This window comes from Cricetulus griseus, chromosome 7 (assembly GCF_003668045.3).
Source record: "Cricetulus griseus strain 17A/GY chromosome 7, alternate assembly CriGri-PICRH-1.0, whole genome shotgun sequence".
Classification (NCBI taxonomy): Eukaryota; Metazoa; Chordata; class Mammalia; order Rodentia; family Cricetidae; genus Cricetulus; species Cricetulus griseus.
Window position 1 is genome coordinate 99,322,372 of NC_048600.1, and position 20,502 is coordinate 99,342,873.

General features: G+C 38.6%; 1 protein-coding gene across 3 annotated transcripts in view; it reads right to left on the reverse strand.

The window, feature by feature from the left end:
• Window positions 1-1,198: 1,198 nt before the first annotated feature.
• Window positions 1,199-20,502, reverse strand: part of Brip1 (BRCA1 interacting protein C-terminal helicase 1) — a 128,615-nt gene continuing 109,311 nt past the window's right edge. For 2 of the 3 annotated variants that reach the window (XM_027426376.2, XM_027426373.2), the window contains 4 exons: window positions 16,503-16,615; window positions 13,694-13,776; window positions 5,130-5,438; window positions 1,199-3,062 (listed from right to left, as the gene is read on the reverse strand). In XM_027426376.2, coding sequence (XP_027282177.1) covers window positions 2,431-3,062; window positions 5,130-5,438; window positions 13,694-13,776; window positions 16,503-16,615 — 1,137 coding nt within the window. In that variant the 3' untranslated portion in view covers window positions 1,199-2,430. The remainder of the gene's footprint in view (window positions 3,063-5,129; window positions 5,439-13,693; window positions 13,777-16,502; window positions 16,616-20,502) is intronic. The other variant, XM_027426374.2, reaches the window with a different exon arrangement.

A 20,502-nucleotide genomic window follows, 5' to 3' on the forward strand; every position in this document is an offset into this window, starting at 1 on the left:
GTCTCAAAAAACAAACAAACAAACAAACAACAACAAAAAGGGAAAAAGGAGGACAACTTCAAAGATATTTAAAATATCAAAAATGTTTAAACTGAGCTGGGCGGTGGTGGCGCACGCCTTTAATCCCAGCACTCGGGAGGCAGAGGCAGGTGGATCTCAGTGAGTTCGAGACCAGCCTGGTCTACAAGAGCTAGTTCCAGGACAGCCTCCAAAGCCACAGAGAGACCCTGTCTTGAAAAACAAACAAAAAAATTTTTTTAAACCGCATCAGTTAAAATACATACCCTGGCTGGGTGTAGGTGGTGCCTACCTTTAATTCCAACACTCGGGAGGCAGAGGCAGGAGGATCTCTGTGAATTCGAGGCCAGCCTGGTCTACAGAGCAAGTTCCAGGACAGCCTCCAAAACAATACAGAGAAACCCTGTCTCGGAAAACAAAACAAAACAAAACAAAACAAAACAAAAAAACCATACCTGGCTTTCTAAGTCACTATACATACATATATATTCCCAGAATCTGACTCTAAGTTACTATTCATATATGCATGTTCCCAGAGTGTAGATAAGTCACCTCACCTTTTCTATACAATTGTATGCTTCATTTTAAGCATTTTGGAACAAAAACTGACTCAGAATAAAATACCAACAGATATTCCTTTAAATTACTTAAAGGGATTTGCAAGTCTTTATAGTATTAAAGTCCATGAAAGGCATGGTGCTGCCATGTAAGTATCAAGTCTGAGGCCTGGCCAGGATGGAGGCTGTGTTTCCATCTTTTACTGCACATTCTTTCCCAGGACCCGACTACTACCCTATCTATGACTTAAGATCCACAACAGGAGAAACGGCTTCTTTCAAAACAATGTAGAAATCACCTTCTAAATCCACAGATAAAATCCTTACTTGGTAAGCTGTCAATTCAAATTTCATGTACCAAATCTAAATGCTACCAAATGAAAGCAAATACATGCATACATGATAATTCACTTACTCAAAAGAACATAAAAATGTAATGACTGGGATTTTGACTTGATAATAAACCATGCAGAGTAGCTGAACAGCTTATGAAATTTCAGTTCAGGCTGGACACAGCTCAATGCTAGAACATCTGATTAGCATGTGAGGCCCGGGGCTTGATCTCCAGCTGCCCATACACACACTACCCTCTCTCAATTCAAATCACCATAAAAATCCAAATATCCATTCAGTGGATGTAATTTTGGAATGTCAGAGGTGACCATTTTTTATAAACATTTTTGATCAGATATACAGTTTTAGTTTCTAAAACTTTCACACACTCAAAATTCACACTAGATTCCTGTTCTTTAAGGGAACATATTTCAGAGACTGCTTTATATATGTGTATGTGGATATGCAACATCTGCTTATTTATTAAATTAACATACCAAGTTTCCCATCTTAATAGTTACAGAATTAAAACTTTATAGCAGAATGTATCACATCTTTGGCACTGCTAGGATCTGTGTATTATTTCTGTATGTGTGTACATGTATATGTGTACATGAGTGTGTGTGTACATGTGTACATGTTGTGGTCTGTGCATATGTGTATGGAGGTCAGAGGTTGAGGCACATCACTGTCTATGATGACAGTGAAGCTAAAAAATTAGAATTGAGTTGATATTTTGAGTATTTCAAATGGCATTCTATAACTGCATATAATTTTATTTTTGATATTTTAGTTTTAGAAAACAAAAAACCCTCCAATTTCAATGAAATATGCATACTCTTTCCTTTTGTTCTGTAACAAGCTAGTTCCAACCCATTTTTTTTTTCTTTTGACTTTGAAACAGGCCCAGAGCCTGAGTCTTCCATGTGCTGGGAAAGCAGCTGTGTGCACTATGCCCAATCGAAGGCAGTTTAAAGAGACAGCAAGCTTTTGGAGATAAACTATGATTTCTAAAAAACATCTTGTATAAATTTGAATTAAAATATACAGTATCATTTGGCTGAAGTGTGGCTAGATTCAACTGAGATTAATCTTTGTATATGAGTATGAAGTCACATTAAGTGAACCATAAAATATGAGTAATTGTGTGAAACTGGAAATGCACCAGGAAACTAAATATTAGAGGAAAGTACTTTGTATGGATTACTTAATTAAAACTCTAGAATAAAACTTGTATTTCTGAACATAAAATAGACAAATCTGACAATGAATTAACAATGAAAATATATCCAAGGAATTAAAATTACAACATTTACCTAATGTATAAATTATTTACACAAGGAGGCTTAACAAAATCCTGACAGCATTACCTAACATCAGGGAGCCCCTCCCACTACCGCTCATAGATCCTCATGTCTATGCAGGAGTTTCCCAGCTCTAATTTGCTTATACAAGTTGTCAGCTTTGTTCTCTTCCACTGGCATGACTCTGTTCAACTTTGTGCCTGTGCAACCTCTGACTTTCATTTCTGGCTGAAGTCAGTTACACTTTCAAAAAGGTCTTCAGATGAGAAACAATCTGAATTATTACTGGATCTATCAGTTTCAACTGGTTCACTGTTTTCTTCATCAGTATCAACAGGATCAAAGAGTTCAGGTGTGAGGCTCAGGGAGTCATCTCCTGCTTCTGTTTCTATAGCTGCGCTTGAACTGGAACGGTTGGCATCTTCACTTACTGGAGACGACTCAGTACCCGGATGCACGTCTTTCTCAGAGCAGAACAGCTGTTTGGAATGGTTCTCAGCAGGAGTAATGTCAACCTTCATCGACGATAAGCTTTCTGACTGAGGGCAAGGTGCGAATGGTGCATTCACTGTTTCCTTTGAGGACACGCGTTTACCTGTGTGTGGCAAAGCAGTGCTGTCTTCTGTTTTTTCTGTTTTGAAGGTGGAAGAGCCAGAGGCATGGCTCTTTGATGACCCGAGCACAGGTGTCTGATTCTTTACTTTCCTAGTAAAGTGCTGTCTCAGGGACTTGAAGACAGGCCAGCTGACTGGCTCTGTTTGCTTCCCGAAAGTTGGGCTTGAGGATCTGGAAATGACATTTTTCTCTGTTTTCATTGTTTGAACAGACTCCTCTCTTAGTACTGGATCACCTAAGAAAATAAAAACTTGAATTAGTGTTAACTCTGTGCTCCCTGGTAACATCACCTATTATGGTAAAATGGTTTGTTCTTAAATTAGAAATACTTTTTAACAGCAGTATAAAATACACAGTCATCACCTACCACCAGCAACATTGAACTTTCATCTTAGAATTTAAAGGAGAGACTGTCAACTCTAAAGAAGCAGTGGTTTTCCAGTACTTCCACAGCCTGAGTTATAATGCTATGTGCAAATGATCATATAAACACTATGGAGACCACAATACTGCACAAGAAGAGGAAGGGTAAAAAGGAAGAAGTGACCAAGTGGAGAGAGAAAAGGCCGTTGTCTTGTGAGTCCTGCAGTGTAGAGCACTGGCCCAGCATGTGCCAGACTCCAGCACTGGAGAGGGAGAAGAAAAAGGAGAAAGTTGCCATAGAAATCCACTAATGAGTGACCTATTAAAACACTAGTCCTCTTATTTGAAAAGCAAGGACACAGATGGTTGCAAGGCTATGTGTGCTATTTCTCAAATTATAAAACTGGTCAGCACACAGGACCAGAACTGGATCCTGGGGTTCCTAGTTACCACTGTAACAGCCCTGAAGTCACTCTAATGTTTATTTAAAGCACACAACACAAAAAATTTGAAAACAGGTATATTAAGCTATACTGATGATTAAAAATAAAATTATACCCAATCCAGAGTCTGGCTTTTTTTTTTTCCTGTTACAGGCCAGATGACAAATATTTTAAGTTTTATGGTCCATATTATGTCTACTTCCACTATTTAGGTAGGTTATTCTAGGATAAAAATACAATTACTCAACTTTGTTGTTTTTAGATTATGTAAACAAATGAGTATGACCTAGTTGCATTAAACTTCAAACATAAAACAAGCCAACAGGATGGCCAGGGTTCAATCCCCTAATAGAGTCCTGATGATTTCTTTCTTTCCTTTTTTTTTTTTTTTTTTTTTTGGTTTTTCGAGACAGGGTTTCCCTGTGGCTTTGGAGGCTGTCCTGGAACTAGCTCTTGTAGACTAGGCTGGTCTCGAACTCACAGAGATCTGCCTGCCTTTGCCTCCCAAGTGCTGGGATTAAAGGCAGGTGCCACCACTACCTGGCTTGAGTCCATGAATTCTAACATGTTAAAACATTATTTCTTATCATTTAGAATAAATGACTCACATTTCAGGTTCAAATAGGGAGCAGTCCAAAATGGGACCTTCCAATTACAGAGCCTTGCTGCAGCTAAGGCTGGCTGGCCTTGAGATTTTTCTTTTTTAATTTAATAATTCTGTGTTACTTTTATTCCTACTTCTAAATTTTATACTTATTTATTGTGTATATGGTGATGGGGTACATGCACACCAAACTTGCAGGAGTAGGTTCATTCTTTCCAGATTCTAGGGATCAAACTTGTCACATGACAAATACCTTTACCTGCTGAGCCAGTCCTGGCCTGGAATTCCTGATTCTCTTACCTCTGCTTCCAGCATGTTGGGATTATGGGGTTACAGGTCTGTTCCACGATACCCAGTTTAGCTCAATTTTTTTTTTTAAAGCCTTTAAAATGATGTCTACCATTTCTATAATTTTTTTTGTTGTTGGTTTTTCAAGACAGGGTTTCTCTGTACTGTTTTGGTGCCTGTCCTGGAACTCCCTCTGTAGACCAGGCTGGCCTCGAACTCACAGAGATTTGCTTGCCTCCTGAGTGTTGGCCGGGCAGTGTGTACTACCACTGCCCAGCCGAGTATTTTATAATGTTATCTTTATTATCTTATTTGAGTTTTACAATCCAACTAGGTGGGATAGGTAGGCACTTTTTCTATTATAACTTAAAAAGGTCAAGTAGTTTATTCACAATTACAATGTTAGGTAAGTGGCAAAGCTAATGGAAAACCAGAAAATACACTTTGGTATTCTAACAAAAGTTTGTTCCCATTCAAACATACTGTATTATCTTATGAACACTTCATGTTAATAACCAACATATTACAAGAAATTAACCTGTACCCAAAACATTATCATTTCCTTAATATATAATGAAACTGAAATGGGCAGAATTCAACATACTTTTCTTCCTTCTGGGGATGTCGTGACTCGGCACTGATGGGTTTTTAGCAGTCATCTGGGGACATTGCAGCTCCTGGACACACAGTTTTGCTTCTTCTTCTCTAGAATTTTCTGGCGATAGATGACTTGCTTTTGACACACCTGTAAGAGTGCTATCCTCCAAACAGGCCACGTTCAGGGTAGACTCCTTGTCTTTCTTGGATCTATTAGTAACTTTCTGGTGTCTTCTAGAAAACTCAGTCAGGGACTCCAGGGCACTTGCAAAGGTTGAGTGGTGCTGAATCTGTTGCCTCACCCATTTAGAAAGTCCTAAAATACAGTGGATCCAAGTGAGAAACTGGTTAGTTAGTTACCAAAATATTTATGCATTAAGATTAACTTTACTATTTCTAGTGAAACAATTTAGTTTGCATTTGAACATATGGAATAGTTTTCAATCTTTTATTCTATATACACATACATGTAATAATATGAACTATGAAGGTATCATGGCCTGAAAAATGCATCATTAGTTTCAAAATACTGAAAGATAAATATGCAGGCAATATACCTAACCCATCCACTCCGAGTTTAGCCACAAAGGGAGCTGTAGAGAACCAGCGGTCGCTGCTGAGGTCATGGGACACACTGGGGGCTGCAGCTCATTGCTGGTGCCAGCATCTCAGACACAGTGGTCATCAGCTGGGCAAAGAGCAAACTGCTTTGAAGTGCAGTTTCTGCTGAATGTCTGTTGCTTTCACAGCACTGTACATTGAATCACTGTAAGTTGAAAGTGTCTATAAATTTAGTTTTATCAAAATTCCTCAAAATTGGGCCAGTGGGTATAAGTGATCATGTAAGCCTGACGACCCAAGTTCAACTCCTGGAACCCATGTAAAGGTGGAAGGAGAAAGTGACTCTACCAAGTTGCCCTCTGACCTCTACACATGCACCAGAGCGCCCTCACTCACACTACATCATACATGCTCCTGTACAACAATAATGAATGAAATTAAATTAAAAATCCCTCAAAGTCTGCCTATTAATACCATGCAGGGTAAGAAGCTGTAAATAACACAATTTTCTATGCCATCAATCTAAATTTATTTCCTTTTCCAAAAATAAACTCAAGATTACAGTCTCAAAAGGTTTTCTTCTTTTTTTTTCTCCCATCCTCCACTGGTTCCTTAAACTACTCTGGGACTGGAAAAAGCAACACTTTCCTGGAGAAAATCATGTCTATCGAATTACTATTTATTTACACAATAATGAACACAAGAGATATGACTCTGATTGGGGCATGTTAAAATGAAACTGGATAAAATTAACCACATTAAGAGCTTAAGGTGTTTTGTAATATGGTTAGTTTTACACCAAAATAAATAACATTTGGATCTAAAAAATACCTGGATTATCATAAAACAAATATTCCCTGGATAACGCTGCAAAAAAACAAAACAAAACAAAGAAAAACCTGGCATTGTCTTTTGGAACAATTAGGTTTTTAAAAATCATTTGTGTATCTACTCGAGCGCCTGTGCATGTGCAGCACACACAGGTGGGTGTGGCTTGTGAGCTCATGAAGGTCAGAGGACAATCTGGGTGTCTCCTGTCTTATTCTCCACCTTATTTTTTTGAGACAAGGTCTCTCCTTGTTCAAGCTAGAGCTCACAATTTTGGCTACGTTGGTTGGATAAGCAAGCCCCCAAGACCTGCTTATATCCTTCCTGCATTTCTGGTATTACAATGTATGCAACTGAAGCTTGCTTTTACTGTATGCTGAGAACCTGCACTCGGGTCCTCATGCTTGAGCAGTAAGCATTTTTATCCACTCAGCCACCTCCTCAGCTCTGTAACACATAGCTTACAAAGTCACCATGCTTAGAGAAGATAAAACAGGGCTACATGTAGCCTATATTATTAAACTGTGATTTCAAGTACATTTCTTTAGTTTTCTTAAAATGGAATTTTTCTGAGTTACCTATGTAGGAAAATTAAATTTAAACAAAAAGTTGCCCTTGAAACAAATTTATGCATCATGTTAGTATTACCAAAGTAAAGAGACATTTCATAATTTATGAATGTCTGAAAATTAAAATAATCCATAAATTTGGGAATATTTGATTCTAAAACATTAGTAAATCTAAGTTATGAAATAAAAATTCGCTTTTAGTTTAAGAAAAGCACTAACGTTAACTTTATTTTGAAAAAATGATTGTACCAAATGAAAATGTAAAATTCTCTAAAACTGAAAAATTTTAGTACTATCATTTCTTCATGTTGATTTTTTTATAATCAAAGAAAGTCTTTTTAGGAAAATGTCATTGCTGGCCTTTGAACACTCGGCAGGGTCTGAGCTCCACCTGCTGACTAAACACTAGTACTTAGTATTTTTGCTTTCAGTTACTGCTTAATCTGAGCTTTGTTTAGACCAAAAAAAAAAAGTAGGGAAGAAGCCCTAAGAGCAATATGCTCTGCTTTAAACCTTGACAGCAAGTACATTTCTGGCACTGTCACTGCTGAATGAAAACCATAGCCTGTAAAGCCTGTTAAATGACCACCTACTTATCTTTCTGCCCACTGGCACTTTATTTCCTTTTAAAAAGTACTTGCTTTAACTAACATGTGTAGCCACTTCTTGCCTTTGAACCTGTAACAGTGGCCATACTGGTTTGGGCATGGTACAGGTGCAGACATGACCCGTTTAAGGTAGAGGAGCAGGGGACAGAGAACCCATTGTGTCTCGGAGAGCATGGGGAGGCAGGATCTGCAGCCTTGGAGCAGGAATGCTGTGACAGTTACTTATTGTTATCTGTGTAAGTTCATCCCCAATAAACACCTATTTATCATTCATCTTGGTTTGGCTAATTCATCATAACTCTACGCCTTCAAACATGAACTTTATTTTCTGTGTATGCATATTGTATATACATGTGCACACCTGCATGCATGCTAATGTGTGGATTCTGGAGATTTAAGTTAGGTAACTTCCTCAGTTATATTCTACTCTATTTTTTGAGACAGGCTCTCTCCCTGAACTATAAGCTCCAGCAAGCTCAGCAACCTGTCTGCCTCCCTTCCCTACAGCACAGGAGTTATAGAAGTGCTCCCCTGAGCCTGGCTTTTATGTGGGTGCTGGAGATTTGAACTCTGGCCCTAATGTTTGCATGACAAGCATTTACCAACTGAGCCATCTCCCTAGCCCTTTAAATAAAACTCAGAAGAATGGAATCATATTTAAAGAAACAAGTAAATAGATACAATAGCAAACTTGAAAATTAATCAGTCAAGTAGCCAAGAGATGTAATTACAAGTGAAAAACAATATTTATTGAAAAATTAATTTTTGAGAAAGAACCTTTTGACAATGATAAACAAAGTACTGCTACATTAAATTATGAACTACATTCTATAAAACTAAAAAGTAATAATTGATTTAAGAGTTGATGACTAAAATTTTTTTACTCATGAAGAATTTTTATAAACACATGAGAATTCAAAGACTAGCTTTCCAGTTAGTGGAAATTGTTCATGTTTGATCTCGTGATTCAAATTCAAATTCTAATTCTTCACTTTTAAAAATGAAGCTATAGAGGTCTGGCGAGATGGCTTAGTCAACACAGTGCTTCTTGACAAATATGGAGACTTGGATTTGGTCCTTAGGACTCACATAAAAAATCTGGGAGTAGACCCAGTGCTGAGCAAGTGGAGCAGGCAGATCCTGGGGACCTTGTGGCTGTCAGCCTAGTCAACCAGTGAGCCCCACAGAAAACAAGCTGATGGCTCTTGAGGAACCATGCATACGCACACACATGCACTTGTATGCCCCCCCACACACACACACAGAGGAGCCATAAAATATAAAAAGTTTATGATGGCAGAACAGGAAACCCCAGATCCCATGCTCCTCCTATAGAAGCATGGATCCAATAATTCATGGGCCAAGCCCCTTTATGAGAAACCCAGAGACAAGTTAAAAAGTTCTGGAACCCAGGCTAGAGCAAAAACAATTTTATCAAAGCAGGCAGGAAAATGTGTGGAACCTTCTCACCAGAGACAGTGCCACAAGACGAGGAGAGACATCTCTGGAAAGAAGAGTAGAGAATGGCCACAAAGTCCTGAAGCATTTGCTTCTGTCCTCTCTGACTTGAAGTGCTGGCAGCAGGCCGTTGCTGCAGAACTACAGTACAGGCCACCGAGGCTGCTCCAGCTTAGCGGCACTTCAGCAAAGAGAAGACTAGTGTGTAATGCATGCCCGCTTTTAAGTGAACTGCCTAGGACGGGATTGTCTTAGTCTTTAGGGAGCACTCAGTGAACTGCCTAGGACGGGATTGTCTTAGTCATTAGGGAGCACTCAGTGAACTGCCTAGGATGGGATTGTCTTAGTCATTAGGGAGCACTCAGTGAACTGCCTAGGACGGGATTGTCTTAGTCTTTGGGGAGCACTCAGTGAACTGCCTAGGACAGGATTGTCCTAGTCATTAGGGAGCACTCACATCACATTCTCCATGCCTAGAAGCTACTGAGAACAAAAGAGTTGGATGGGAAGCATGGTGTTGCTTAAGACGCCTCACAACACAAGAGACAGAGAAGCACACACAACAGGCTCTGATATCTAGGGAGAAAAAGGGACAAAGAAAGAAACTGCAAAGCTCTCTAATTAGGTATCCACATAGGGAATGCAGAGAAACTAGATCCATACAGAAGATCAGAGGGGCTACGAGCTGCCTAGCAGGGCTGATGAGTGAGGGTATTTCTGTGTGAAGCTGCTGTAGTAAGAACTATTAGAGGTGACTTTTGTCAAATGTGTGTAGAGATCAATTACAACATTACAAAGACACATGGGACATAGCCCCATCATAGAAACAAGCTAACTTTGAAGGATGAGAGCAGGAGAGGGGGAGAGGAACAAGTGAAAGTATGAGAATTAATCAACAACAAAAAAGGTTCAAATTCTGGAGCTGAAACATTCACTCACTAGAAGGGCTAGACCACAGATCTGATCACGCAAGGAAAACCTTGGGTTAAGATGATCTGCAATTACATGGTTAGATGAGAAAAAAAGAAAAAAAAAGAAAAAAAAAGTGAAGCAAATCTAACGGAATAATGGGACAACCATTAAGCAGAACAGGGTATTTTGGGACTCCTAGAAAAGGTGAAACAGTTAGGAAGCTTATTTATAGAAAAGTGAAAGAAGGATCAGGGATTTGAGACTAACCTTGGCTACATAACAAGTTTAAAACCAGGCTAAGCTTCATGAAGCCCTCTAAAACACAAAATAAAGACAGATGCATTCCTTTAATTAGAGCACTCTGAATGCAGAGTTGGGTGAGTGGATCTCTGTGAATTTGAGACCAGCCTGTTCTACATAGGGAGTTCTAGGCCACTCAGAACTGTAGAGTTAAGATCCTGTCTCAAAACAAAAACAAATAAACAAACAAAAAAAGTTTAGAGATGCAAAATGGCTTCATGCTTGTAATCCCAGTATTTGGAAAGCCAATGTAGAGAATACTCTTTCTTTAAAAAGGGATAAATTAAAATAAAACAAAAGATAGGTCATAGTCAAATTGCTAACCACAAAGCAAAAGAAAATTTAAGAGCAGCAAGAGAAAAGCAATCCATCATATACAAGTAAACTTCCAAAGACTGTCAGTGGATTTCTCAGGAGCACTCTTACAGGCTTCAAGGGAATGAGATGATATATTCAAAGCGATGAAAAGAAAAGCCCCAAACTACTAACTAGGAATGCTGTATCTGGCAAAACTGTCCATCAAAATGCAGGTGAGATAGACTTTCTCAGACTACAAAGGCTAAGGGAGTTCATGACTGCTAGATCTGCTTTATAAGAAGTGGTAAAAGGAACATAATAGCACGTGAAAGTGTAGCTTGCCCATAGAGGTAATTATACAGTTACCAAATATTTAAGTACAGAAATGACACCCCTCCCTTTTTCCAGTGCTGAGAATTGAAGCCAGGACCTATGCAAGCAGGGACATACTTGACCACTGAGCTATATCCAAGCACCACAAATCACTTTTAATTTTGAGACAGAATCAAGATAAAAGTATACAAAACAATAATTCATATAAAATATGTAGGTAGATACATAATTTAAAAGGGTAATTTGTGACTTTAACACCAATGTTGGTGACAGAAAAGTAAATATTTGGACAGGGGAGATGGCTCATTGGGTAAAGCACTTGCTATGCAACAGTGAGGAACAGAGTTTAAATTCCCAGAACTGATGCAAAAGCCAGATGAGTGATCCCAGTGCTCCTATAGGGATAATGGGAGGCAGAGAGAGGAGAATCCCTTGAAGCCTTTGGTCCGTAACCTAGCATACACAGTGGGATAACAAGAGAGATCTTGTTTCAAACAAGGTAGAAAGTGAGGACAGATATTCAAGGGTGTACTCTAACCTCTACACATGCACCATGTCATGTGTGTGTGCCCACGTTCATGAATCACCCCCACACACACACACACAAAAGCAAATGTTTAGTAAAGTGACAAGTGCTGTGTAGTAATTTCCTCAGAGATAAAACCTTCCATCTTGGAAGGAAGCTCATTAAGATATGATATGTTCTAAAGTAGTGGTTCTCAACCTGCAGTCATGACTCCTTTGTGGGAGTAGAACACCCCTTTCACAGGGTTACCTAAGATCACTGGAAAACACAGATATTTACATTATGATTCATACCAGTAGCAAAATTACAGTTATGAAGTAGCAATGAAAATAATTTTATGGTTGGAGGTCACCATAATATGAGAAACTATTAAACATTAGGAAGGTTGAGTGTTGAGGGATATTTGATCACATTGTGTGAAGATGTGTTTATCCTTCCTCACCTGCCTAAGGCACCTTCTGATTGGTTTAATAAAGACCTGGATGGCCCATAACTAGGCAGGAGAGGCTAGGCAGGATTTCCAGACTGTGAGAGGTGGGAGATTTGCCAGCAGGAGGCTAAGGAAGTTGGATGTACTGTACTGAGGAGAGGTAATGTGCCACATGGCAGCACTAGATTAATATAAACGGGTTAATTTAAGTTTTAAGAGCTAGTTGGGAACAAGCCCAAGCTAAGACCAAACTTTCATAATTAATAAGAAGTTTCTTTGTCATTATTTGGGAGCTGGTGGTCCAAATAAAGTGACTACAGTTGAGAAACACTGTTCTAAAGGGAGATAAAAGATTCCATCCACTCCAGAAGTGAACAACTCAAAGGCTTCTCAAAGTTCCTGAAACTGACCAGATACAACAGCTTCCTCCTTCCTTAAGTATATATAAGCAGTAAGGACTGCTGCAAAGTACTCAGAGCAGCCAAGCTGCCTGGAAGAGGCATAGCCCAGCTGAGCTGCTTGAAGAGGCAGAGTCCAGCCAATGTGCTTAGAAGAGGCTCAGACCAACTGAGGCACCTGGAAAAGACATTCTCCAGCCTGTTGAGCCACCTGCAGGCTATACAGTGTGCTCCAGCTTTTGTGTAGAAATAGAATAAGAAAAAGAGGGGAAATCTTCAAAATATTGATCCCTTCATAAATATCTGCTGGCCTAGAATTTACATATGATCCAGTGACTTCATTTTAAGTATGATAAAGTGTCCAACCACTCATGCTCACTGTAATCCCCAACAAGTAGAAACAATCTAAATGCCCACTTAGAGATGAACAGAGAAATACGCCCAGCACAAACTGTATTATTCAGCCATAAATAATAAGCAAGTCCTGTTGGATATTTCAACATGAATGAACCTTGAGGATAATATACTAGTGAAACGTGACAGTCCCAGAAGGACAGACACTACATGACTCAAGTTTACTTGCATTGTCGAAGCCGCTGAACTCAAAGGAGAAATGGTGGGTACCACTGTATGGGGGAGAGCAAAAAGATGGTCAATCAGTATAAAGTTCAGTTTTAAGATTACAAATTCTGGTGGCTCACGCCTTTAATCCCAGCTCTCAGGAGGCAGAGGCAGGCGGATCTCTGTGAGTTCGAGGCCAGCCTGGTCTCCGGAGTGAGTGCCAGGATAGGCTCCAAAGCTACACAGAGAAACCCTGTCTCAAAAAAAAACAAAAAATAAGATAAAATAAAATAAAAAGATGGGTGTTGGTGGCGCATGCCTTTAATCCCATCGCTTGGGAGGCAGAGGCAGGTGGATCTCTTTTGAGTCTGAGGCCAGCCTGATCTACAGAGCAAGTTCCAGGATAGGCTTCAAGGCTACACAGAGAAGCCCTGTCTCAAAAAACAAAGCAAAACAAACAAAAAAATTACAAATTCTGCCGGGAGATGGGGCACACCTTTAATCCCAGCACTCAGGAGGCAGAGGCAGGCCTGATCTATAAAGTGAATTCCAGGACAGCCAGGACTGTTACACAACAAAACCCTGTCTTAATAAACAAAACAAACAAGAAAAAGATTCCAAGTTCTACAGACATAATACACAATATTCTTTATAGTTAGTACTATATTACGCACAATTATATCACACAAATAGGCAGATTGTATGAGGCTTTTTCTTTCTTTTTTTTTTTTTTACCACTAAGAAAGAACAAAGCCTGTTAGTAATTCTTACTCTGACCTGAGAATCTTACCTGATATATAGCGGTTTGGATTGCTGTTGAAACGATCGTCCACCAGAATAAGAGCTCCCCAATCATTTTTGTGTCGAATACACCTATGAAAAAGGGGAAAATAAAATGTGTATAAAACATTGAAAATAACGCCAGATTTCCAGAGGAAAAGTTAAGAAAATGGTGTATCAGCTATGCATTACTGTAATCTATTCAGTCTGTTAAGTCATTTAGCTCCTCAACTGATTTTCAGTATTAAAAATGTGATGACATCTCTGCCTGCCATTCTTTCTTTTCTCACTCTGGAGTCTGGCGTTTTTACTCCTTCACTGAGATGGGATTTTGAGGGAATGAAGACAATAAATGTTCAGCTTTTACAACTTAGAAATTTTAATTTCATATGACACTCTTCTTTGACATTATGTTAAAGTAAGCTACAGATTCCAGGACAACAGATCATATAACATAAGGCAGAACAGGAAGAAGTTATATACTGTCATTATTCTAGAAGGGTGCTGAAAACCAATAGGAAGTCAGGGAAATCTATTTTGGGTTCACTTTGTGTTTAAAGTGGATTTTGGTAGAGAGGTATTTAAATTAATAAATCATTAAAAAGAAAAAGGATTCATCTTTTCCACTGTTTTTACTGCCTTGCTCACATGAATCATGCTTGCTTGAGAAATGATACTGTACTTCAAGTGAAGCAGACGGTGAGAAACTCTTACTTGTGACTTAGCTGTAAAACCATCTGGTGTATTTTTGAAGGCTGTTATTATATTCCACAGACTTTACTACTCCAGATAACTATAATGCCCATGTAGGCTTTAGAAGAGATGACAATGAGGGGTTGGAGAGGTAACTCGGGTGGTAAAGTGCTTATGGGGCAAGCATGAGGACCTGAGTTCAGATCACCAGAACCTAATTAAAAAGCCAGGGTTGCAGCACACTCCTGCAACCCCCGAGCTGAGGGGCAGGGCCAGGAAGATCCTGGAGTTCTCTGGCTGGTCTGTCTAGCTAACTGTAAGCTCCACATTCAGTGAGAGAACCCTCTAAAAGACACAGTGGGAGTGACAGAGGAAGACAAGTACTGCTGACCTCCACGTAGCCTATACCCTCATGCTCCCTGATGTGCATGCAAGACATTAAAACAAGTGATTGGTTTCTGTTCATTCCAGTTTTCTGCATGTGTCTCTCATAAGAGTGCTTCAAAGTACAAACACCTTTATATCAATTAGCACTCATGATACAAAACATTCATTTCATTGTTATTTTTCCATTAAAAACATAATTATTAAAAAATATGTTCTTTGTGACAAATTGCCATTTAATGATAGTGTCCCCGAAAATCAATAAATGACAATACAACTAATAAAATATCAAAGGTACAGTATTGTGTGCTGATATTTCAAATGCACGACTTTTGTGGTACTTTGGAAAAACATACTTTGAATCTCTAGAAGTTGGCTAGCAATGCAGAATGTGACAAAGCAGCAAACTTTACATTTTTCTTCATTTGCCGAGCAATTCAGAAGCATCCATGTCAAGCTGAGACACAGGAGTTTGGTGAGAATGCAGTGTATACATATGCCGGGAAGGGACACATACACATAAACAAGATGATAAAATATATGCTACAATAGAGAGCATGTACATAATCTGGGTTTACCAGGGTATAAACAGCTCTAGGTGAAGAAACAGAAGGGATCCACATAGCACACGACTCCAACCAGGTTGTAACTGTCACTATGCCATATGAATAGCACGGAAGCTTATTACCAAGGCAGAAAGGGCATGCCAGAGTATGGTAGGTTTCATGGTGAGAATGTTAGTGGATAGAGGTAGATGAAAAAGCAAGTTTGTGGTTTTAAAAGTGTAGGTGGGGCTACAATGTGAAGGGCCAATTAATAACTATCTGACCACAACCAGGTAATTTAGTTTCAGATTAACCAGTTTGAAAATGATTAAGAAAATTAAATTATGAGGTTCCAACTTGCACTGCTATTAGGTATTATTCAACTGAAGAATCAAACATGGTAATATGTGGAGTTTATAAATCATAAAGAATGCAAGTGAAATTTGTACTTCACAAGTTTTCTTGAAGTTCAATGTGTTATATTAATATACAAAAATCAACAGAGGTAAGATTACTTAATTTTATAAAAATAAGTATAACAAGTAAAAGCCAAGAATTTATAAAATATATATTCAAACTTTCCTAGGGACTATTAGCTGAATATTATACTTCAAACAGAAACAGGCAGTCATCAGGAAGAGAAAATGAAATGCCCAAGAAAAAGGTGCAGTGCAGTTGGGTGCCAAGGAAAATGGGATGTTGGACAGGATATGCAGCAAGACAACAGCAGCTTAACAATATAATTGGCTTGAAGAGAACAACAAAAATGCTTAAATTAAATTTTTTTTCAATTTTTTTTTTGAGATGATAATTTAAAAAGTTATCCCCCAAGCTGGGAATAATGATGGTTCAATTGGTAAAGTGCTTGCCACAATTCTTAACTCCCACTTCTGACATCTATGAAAAGCATACTTTCCTAGAGTTAAACTAAATACAATTTTAACACATAGATTTTTTTTTCTTCCCAAGGTAGGATTTCTCTGTGTAGCTCTGGCTGGAAATCACTGGTAGAGCAGACTGGCCTCGAACTTACAGAGATACAACTACTTCTTTCTTCCTGAATGCTGGGATTAAAGGCGAGTACCACTACTGTCTGGTTTTCCACATTGATTTTTAAAAGTATCCAACATTACTTTTTCTTCTTGGGCACAGGCAAAACTACACACAGTACACTGTAGACAATTTTACTTTACTCACCTGCCTAGAGCCTGATTTAGGGCTCTGTATGCTTGAATTTCATACCATTGACGGCCAGGCAAAAGGCCTCTTAATTTTGAGTGGTGGTCATTGTATTGTCGTTTCAATTCAACCTAATAATTTAAATATTAAAAATGTAGTGAGTAAGAAAGCTTATTTAAACATCATATGAATATCTAACATTTTAAATTTTATTTAGAGTATTTTGTTTTTCAGTTCTGAGTTTTTTCAGTTTATTCAAGTCTTATTCATTCTTACATTTCCACAATTCTCTCATGTGTATCATTATTTGTGTGACAACATTTCCATAAAATGAAATTCACATGTTCTCAGTGTATAACATAAGTTCTAGCAAATGTAACCATCAGGTTATTATAATATAGATCATTTCCTTCTTAAACTCCTGGCTGTAACAGCCACAGACTTGCTTGTTTTTGCCTTTTCTGAAATTTCATGTTAAGTGTTATTAGATATTCTGTACCCATTTGTCTGTACTGACTTCACAGCATATTATTTTGGGAATTCATCCATATCAAAGTACATAAATGAAACACATATATATTCCATTTATTTATACATGCTGCGTGTGTGTGGTTTGAAAGAGAACAACCCCCATAGGCTCATATATTTGAATGCTTCCTCACCAGGGAGTAGAACTGTTTGAAAGGTTTAGAAGGATTAGGAGGTATGGCCTTGTTGAAGTAGGTGAGGCTTTGTTGGAGGAACTATATCACTGGGGGTGGGCTTTGAGGTTTCAAAAGCCCATGCCAGGCCCAATCTCATTCTGCTTGTGGATCAGGATGTAACTCTCAGCTACTTCTCCAGTACCATGGCTGACTGCTGCCATGTTCTGTTCCCTGCCATGATGATAATGGACTAAGCCTCTGAAACTATAAGCAAACCCACAGTTAAATGTTTCTTTTATTAAAGGTTATGGTCTCTTCACACCAGTAGAACAGTGACTAATAAACACACACACCTAGCTCACTTTTTGGTATTTTTTTCCAGTCTCACGATCCTTGATTATTGAATGGAATGGTTATTCCATTTATATTTAATGTAGTTATGGTGATAATCAGGTTTAAGACTGACATACTGCTATTTTTCCTATTGTCCCATCTAGAATTCTTTTTTTTTTTGGTATCAATTTTTTTTTTTTTCCTAGAGAGGCCACCGGCTCTGTCATTACAATGAGCAAGTACGTGATGGAGAGATGGGTGATAAAAAGAAGTAGAATGATTTGTGCATTATGAAGAGAGGCGGAACTTGAGGTCTGGTTGGTGACGAACAGCCTGATATGAGCGGCCTGTGCTGCCACCTGAGGCTATGGTGATGTCTAGGCCTCAGGCATCCATGGCTGAGTTGCCATCTGTGAGGATATGTTGGTATCCAAGTGCCATGCTGAGCTGGCCCAATCCCTCACTAGGGCTATGTGGGAGAGCTGGCCCTGATGCTGTGAACAGGGGAGAGCTGGCCTTGGTGGCACTGGTGTGGGAGAGATGACCAACTCAGCTACCACCCAAGCTCAGATCCAGGGTCTTGAGCTGGTCCACCCCAAAATCTACCCTGACTATGAGCTTCTGAAGCTTGTGAAGGGGCTGGTCCTGTAGAACCAAAGCTGCAGGACCTCCATGACTTGGCAATAGCAGGATAACCGAGAGGAGTCTCGGTGAGGGTCCCGTAACAATGGTATAGCAGAAGCAGACCAATGACTCACTGCAATGAACATTTGCAGGTAAAGCTATTTGAACAAAAGGATATATTGTGTGATACACAGTGAGACACTGCAGCTTCCACAGCAAGAATTTTTTTGTTGTTTGGTCTTAATTTAATTTTTATTTTTTATTTTTGTGGGAAGGTTACAAGGGTGGAAAGCAGATATAGAAGGACTGGGAAATGAGTGTGATTGGAGTACATGATGTGAAATTCACAAAGACTCAATAAAAATTTTTAAGAAAAAATTTTTTCCTAGTGTTTCCATCTTTAATTTCTTCCCTTTTTAAAATTTATTTTATGTGTATGATTATTTGCAGTATCCCTGGAGGCCATAAGAGGGCATTCAATTCCCTGGAACTGGAGTTACAGATGTTGTAAACCATCACGTCAGGGCTGAGAATAGAACCCAGGTACTCTGGAAGAGCAGTCAGTGAGCTTAACTGCTGAGCCATTTTTCCAGCCTCTAGTGGTTCCATTTTTGTTTTTAGATATTGCTCTAGAGTTTACAACATATATCTTAACAACACAACTTACCTTAAAATAGTATTATACTACTTTACAAATGGCATAAGAACATACTACAATTTAATTTTTTCACAAATTTTATGCCATTTTAGTTTTTTAAAATTTTAGTATATGTTTTGGTTTACATGAAAGTAAAAACAAAAACAAAAACAGCCAGGTGGTGGTGGCACTCACCTTTAATCCCAGCACTCAGAAGGCAGAGGCAGGGGGATCTCTTCGAGTTCAAGGGCAGCCTGGTTTACAGAGTGAGTTCCAGGACTGCCTGCATAGCTACTGAGAAACCCTGTCTCAAAAAACAAACAAACAAACAAAAAAACAGAAAAAAAAGTACAGAAGTTTCATATGCTTTTTACTAAATTTTCCCCAATGTTAACTCATTATATTACTGTGGCACATACTTCAAATTCAGACACTAGAATTGGAATAGTACTTTATGTGCTTTTCTCAAATTTTTACCTTTGCAGTAATAAATATCTCTTTTTTCTAACTGTGTAGATTATTTACTCACAGATTTGTGGTTTCTGGCACTTCTTGTTCTCATCTATGGATTTAAGTTTCCAAATCACAACAAAGCAGAGAATGTCATGTGTGTGAAGATGCCATGAGGAAATCTACTGCTTTGTGTGCTAGATTACTTTAAAAAGGATTCTGCCCAGGAGTGGTGGCAAACCCCCTCAATCTCAGCATTAGGGAGGCAAGGGCAGACTGCTATCTGTGAGTTCCTGTTGTGAAACCCTGTCAATAGATGATAAGATAGATAGACAGATAGATAGATAGATAGATAGATAGATAGATAGATAGATAGATAGATAGATATAGATGATAGATAGAAAGATTTGCAGGGAGAACCACTACTTAATACAGGTTTGTGGGTAATTCATTTTAGCCAGCCTTCCTTGGGGGATGGGGGTTGATGACACAAGGTCCTTCAATATGTAGCCCAGGCTGGTCTCAACTCATGATCTTTTTGCCTTAGCCTCCTGAGTGTTGGGATTATAACTACATCTTCATTTTTGAGTGAAGAACTCCAAGTTGACATATTTTCTTTCAGTATGTTAAGACAGAACTAAGTTATCCTTACTGGCACAGGTTTAGATAGAAGTCCGGGGTTCTTCTTGCCCTCCCTATGACCTCTCGTTATTTTCTGACTTTGTGTTGAATTGCAGTGCACCTGTTTGTTTGTATCTTCTGCATGAGTGCAGGCCTGGAGGATCAGTGGGCTTATGGTTTCCTTTACATTTGGAAAATGTTTAACTATTACTTTAATTCTTTTTCTGCTTCCACCCTGTCTCTACTTCTTGGACTTTAACTGCACAGTTATTTAGCCACTTTATATTATTCTACAATGGCACTAGAGCCCTGTTCAGTTATTCTAGTTTTTTTCACACTATACTTCATTTTCAGTAATTTTTACTTCTGTGTTCATGCTCACACATCTCTCTAAGATGGTACCTGACTGACCCAGCACATCTTTTATCACAATATATTTTTCCATATCTGGACATGTCACAGAAGTACTTAATTTTTATTTCTCTTTCCATCATGGTCATGCTTTTCTCCATCTTCTTTGGCTATATGAAACAAAACGTAAGATATTTTAAGTCCTTATCTGCTTGCTTTTACATGTCATTTATGGTTTTGTTTCTCTAGTGTTACATTTTCCCTACACTAGACGCTGTATTTTTCTCTTTCAAGTCTGCTAATTTCTGATTGGATATTAGACATTGTGACTATTACATTAATGGTTATGAACTTTTGT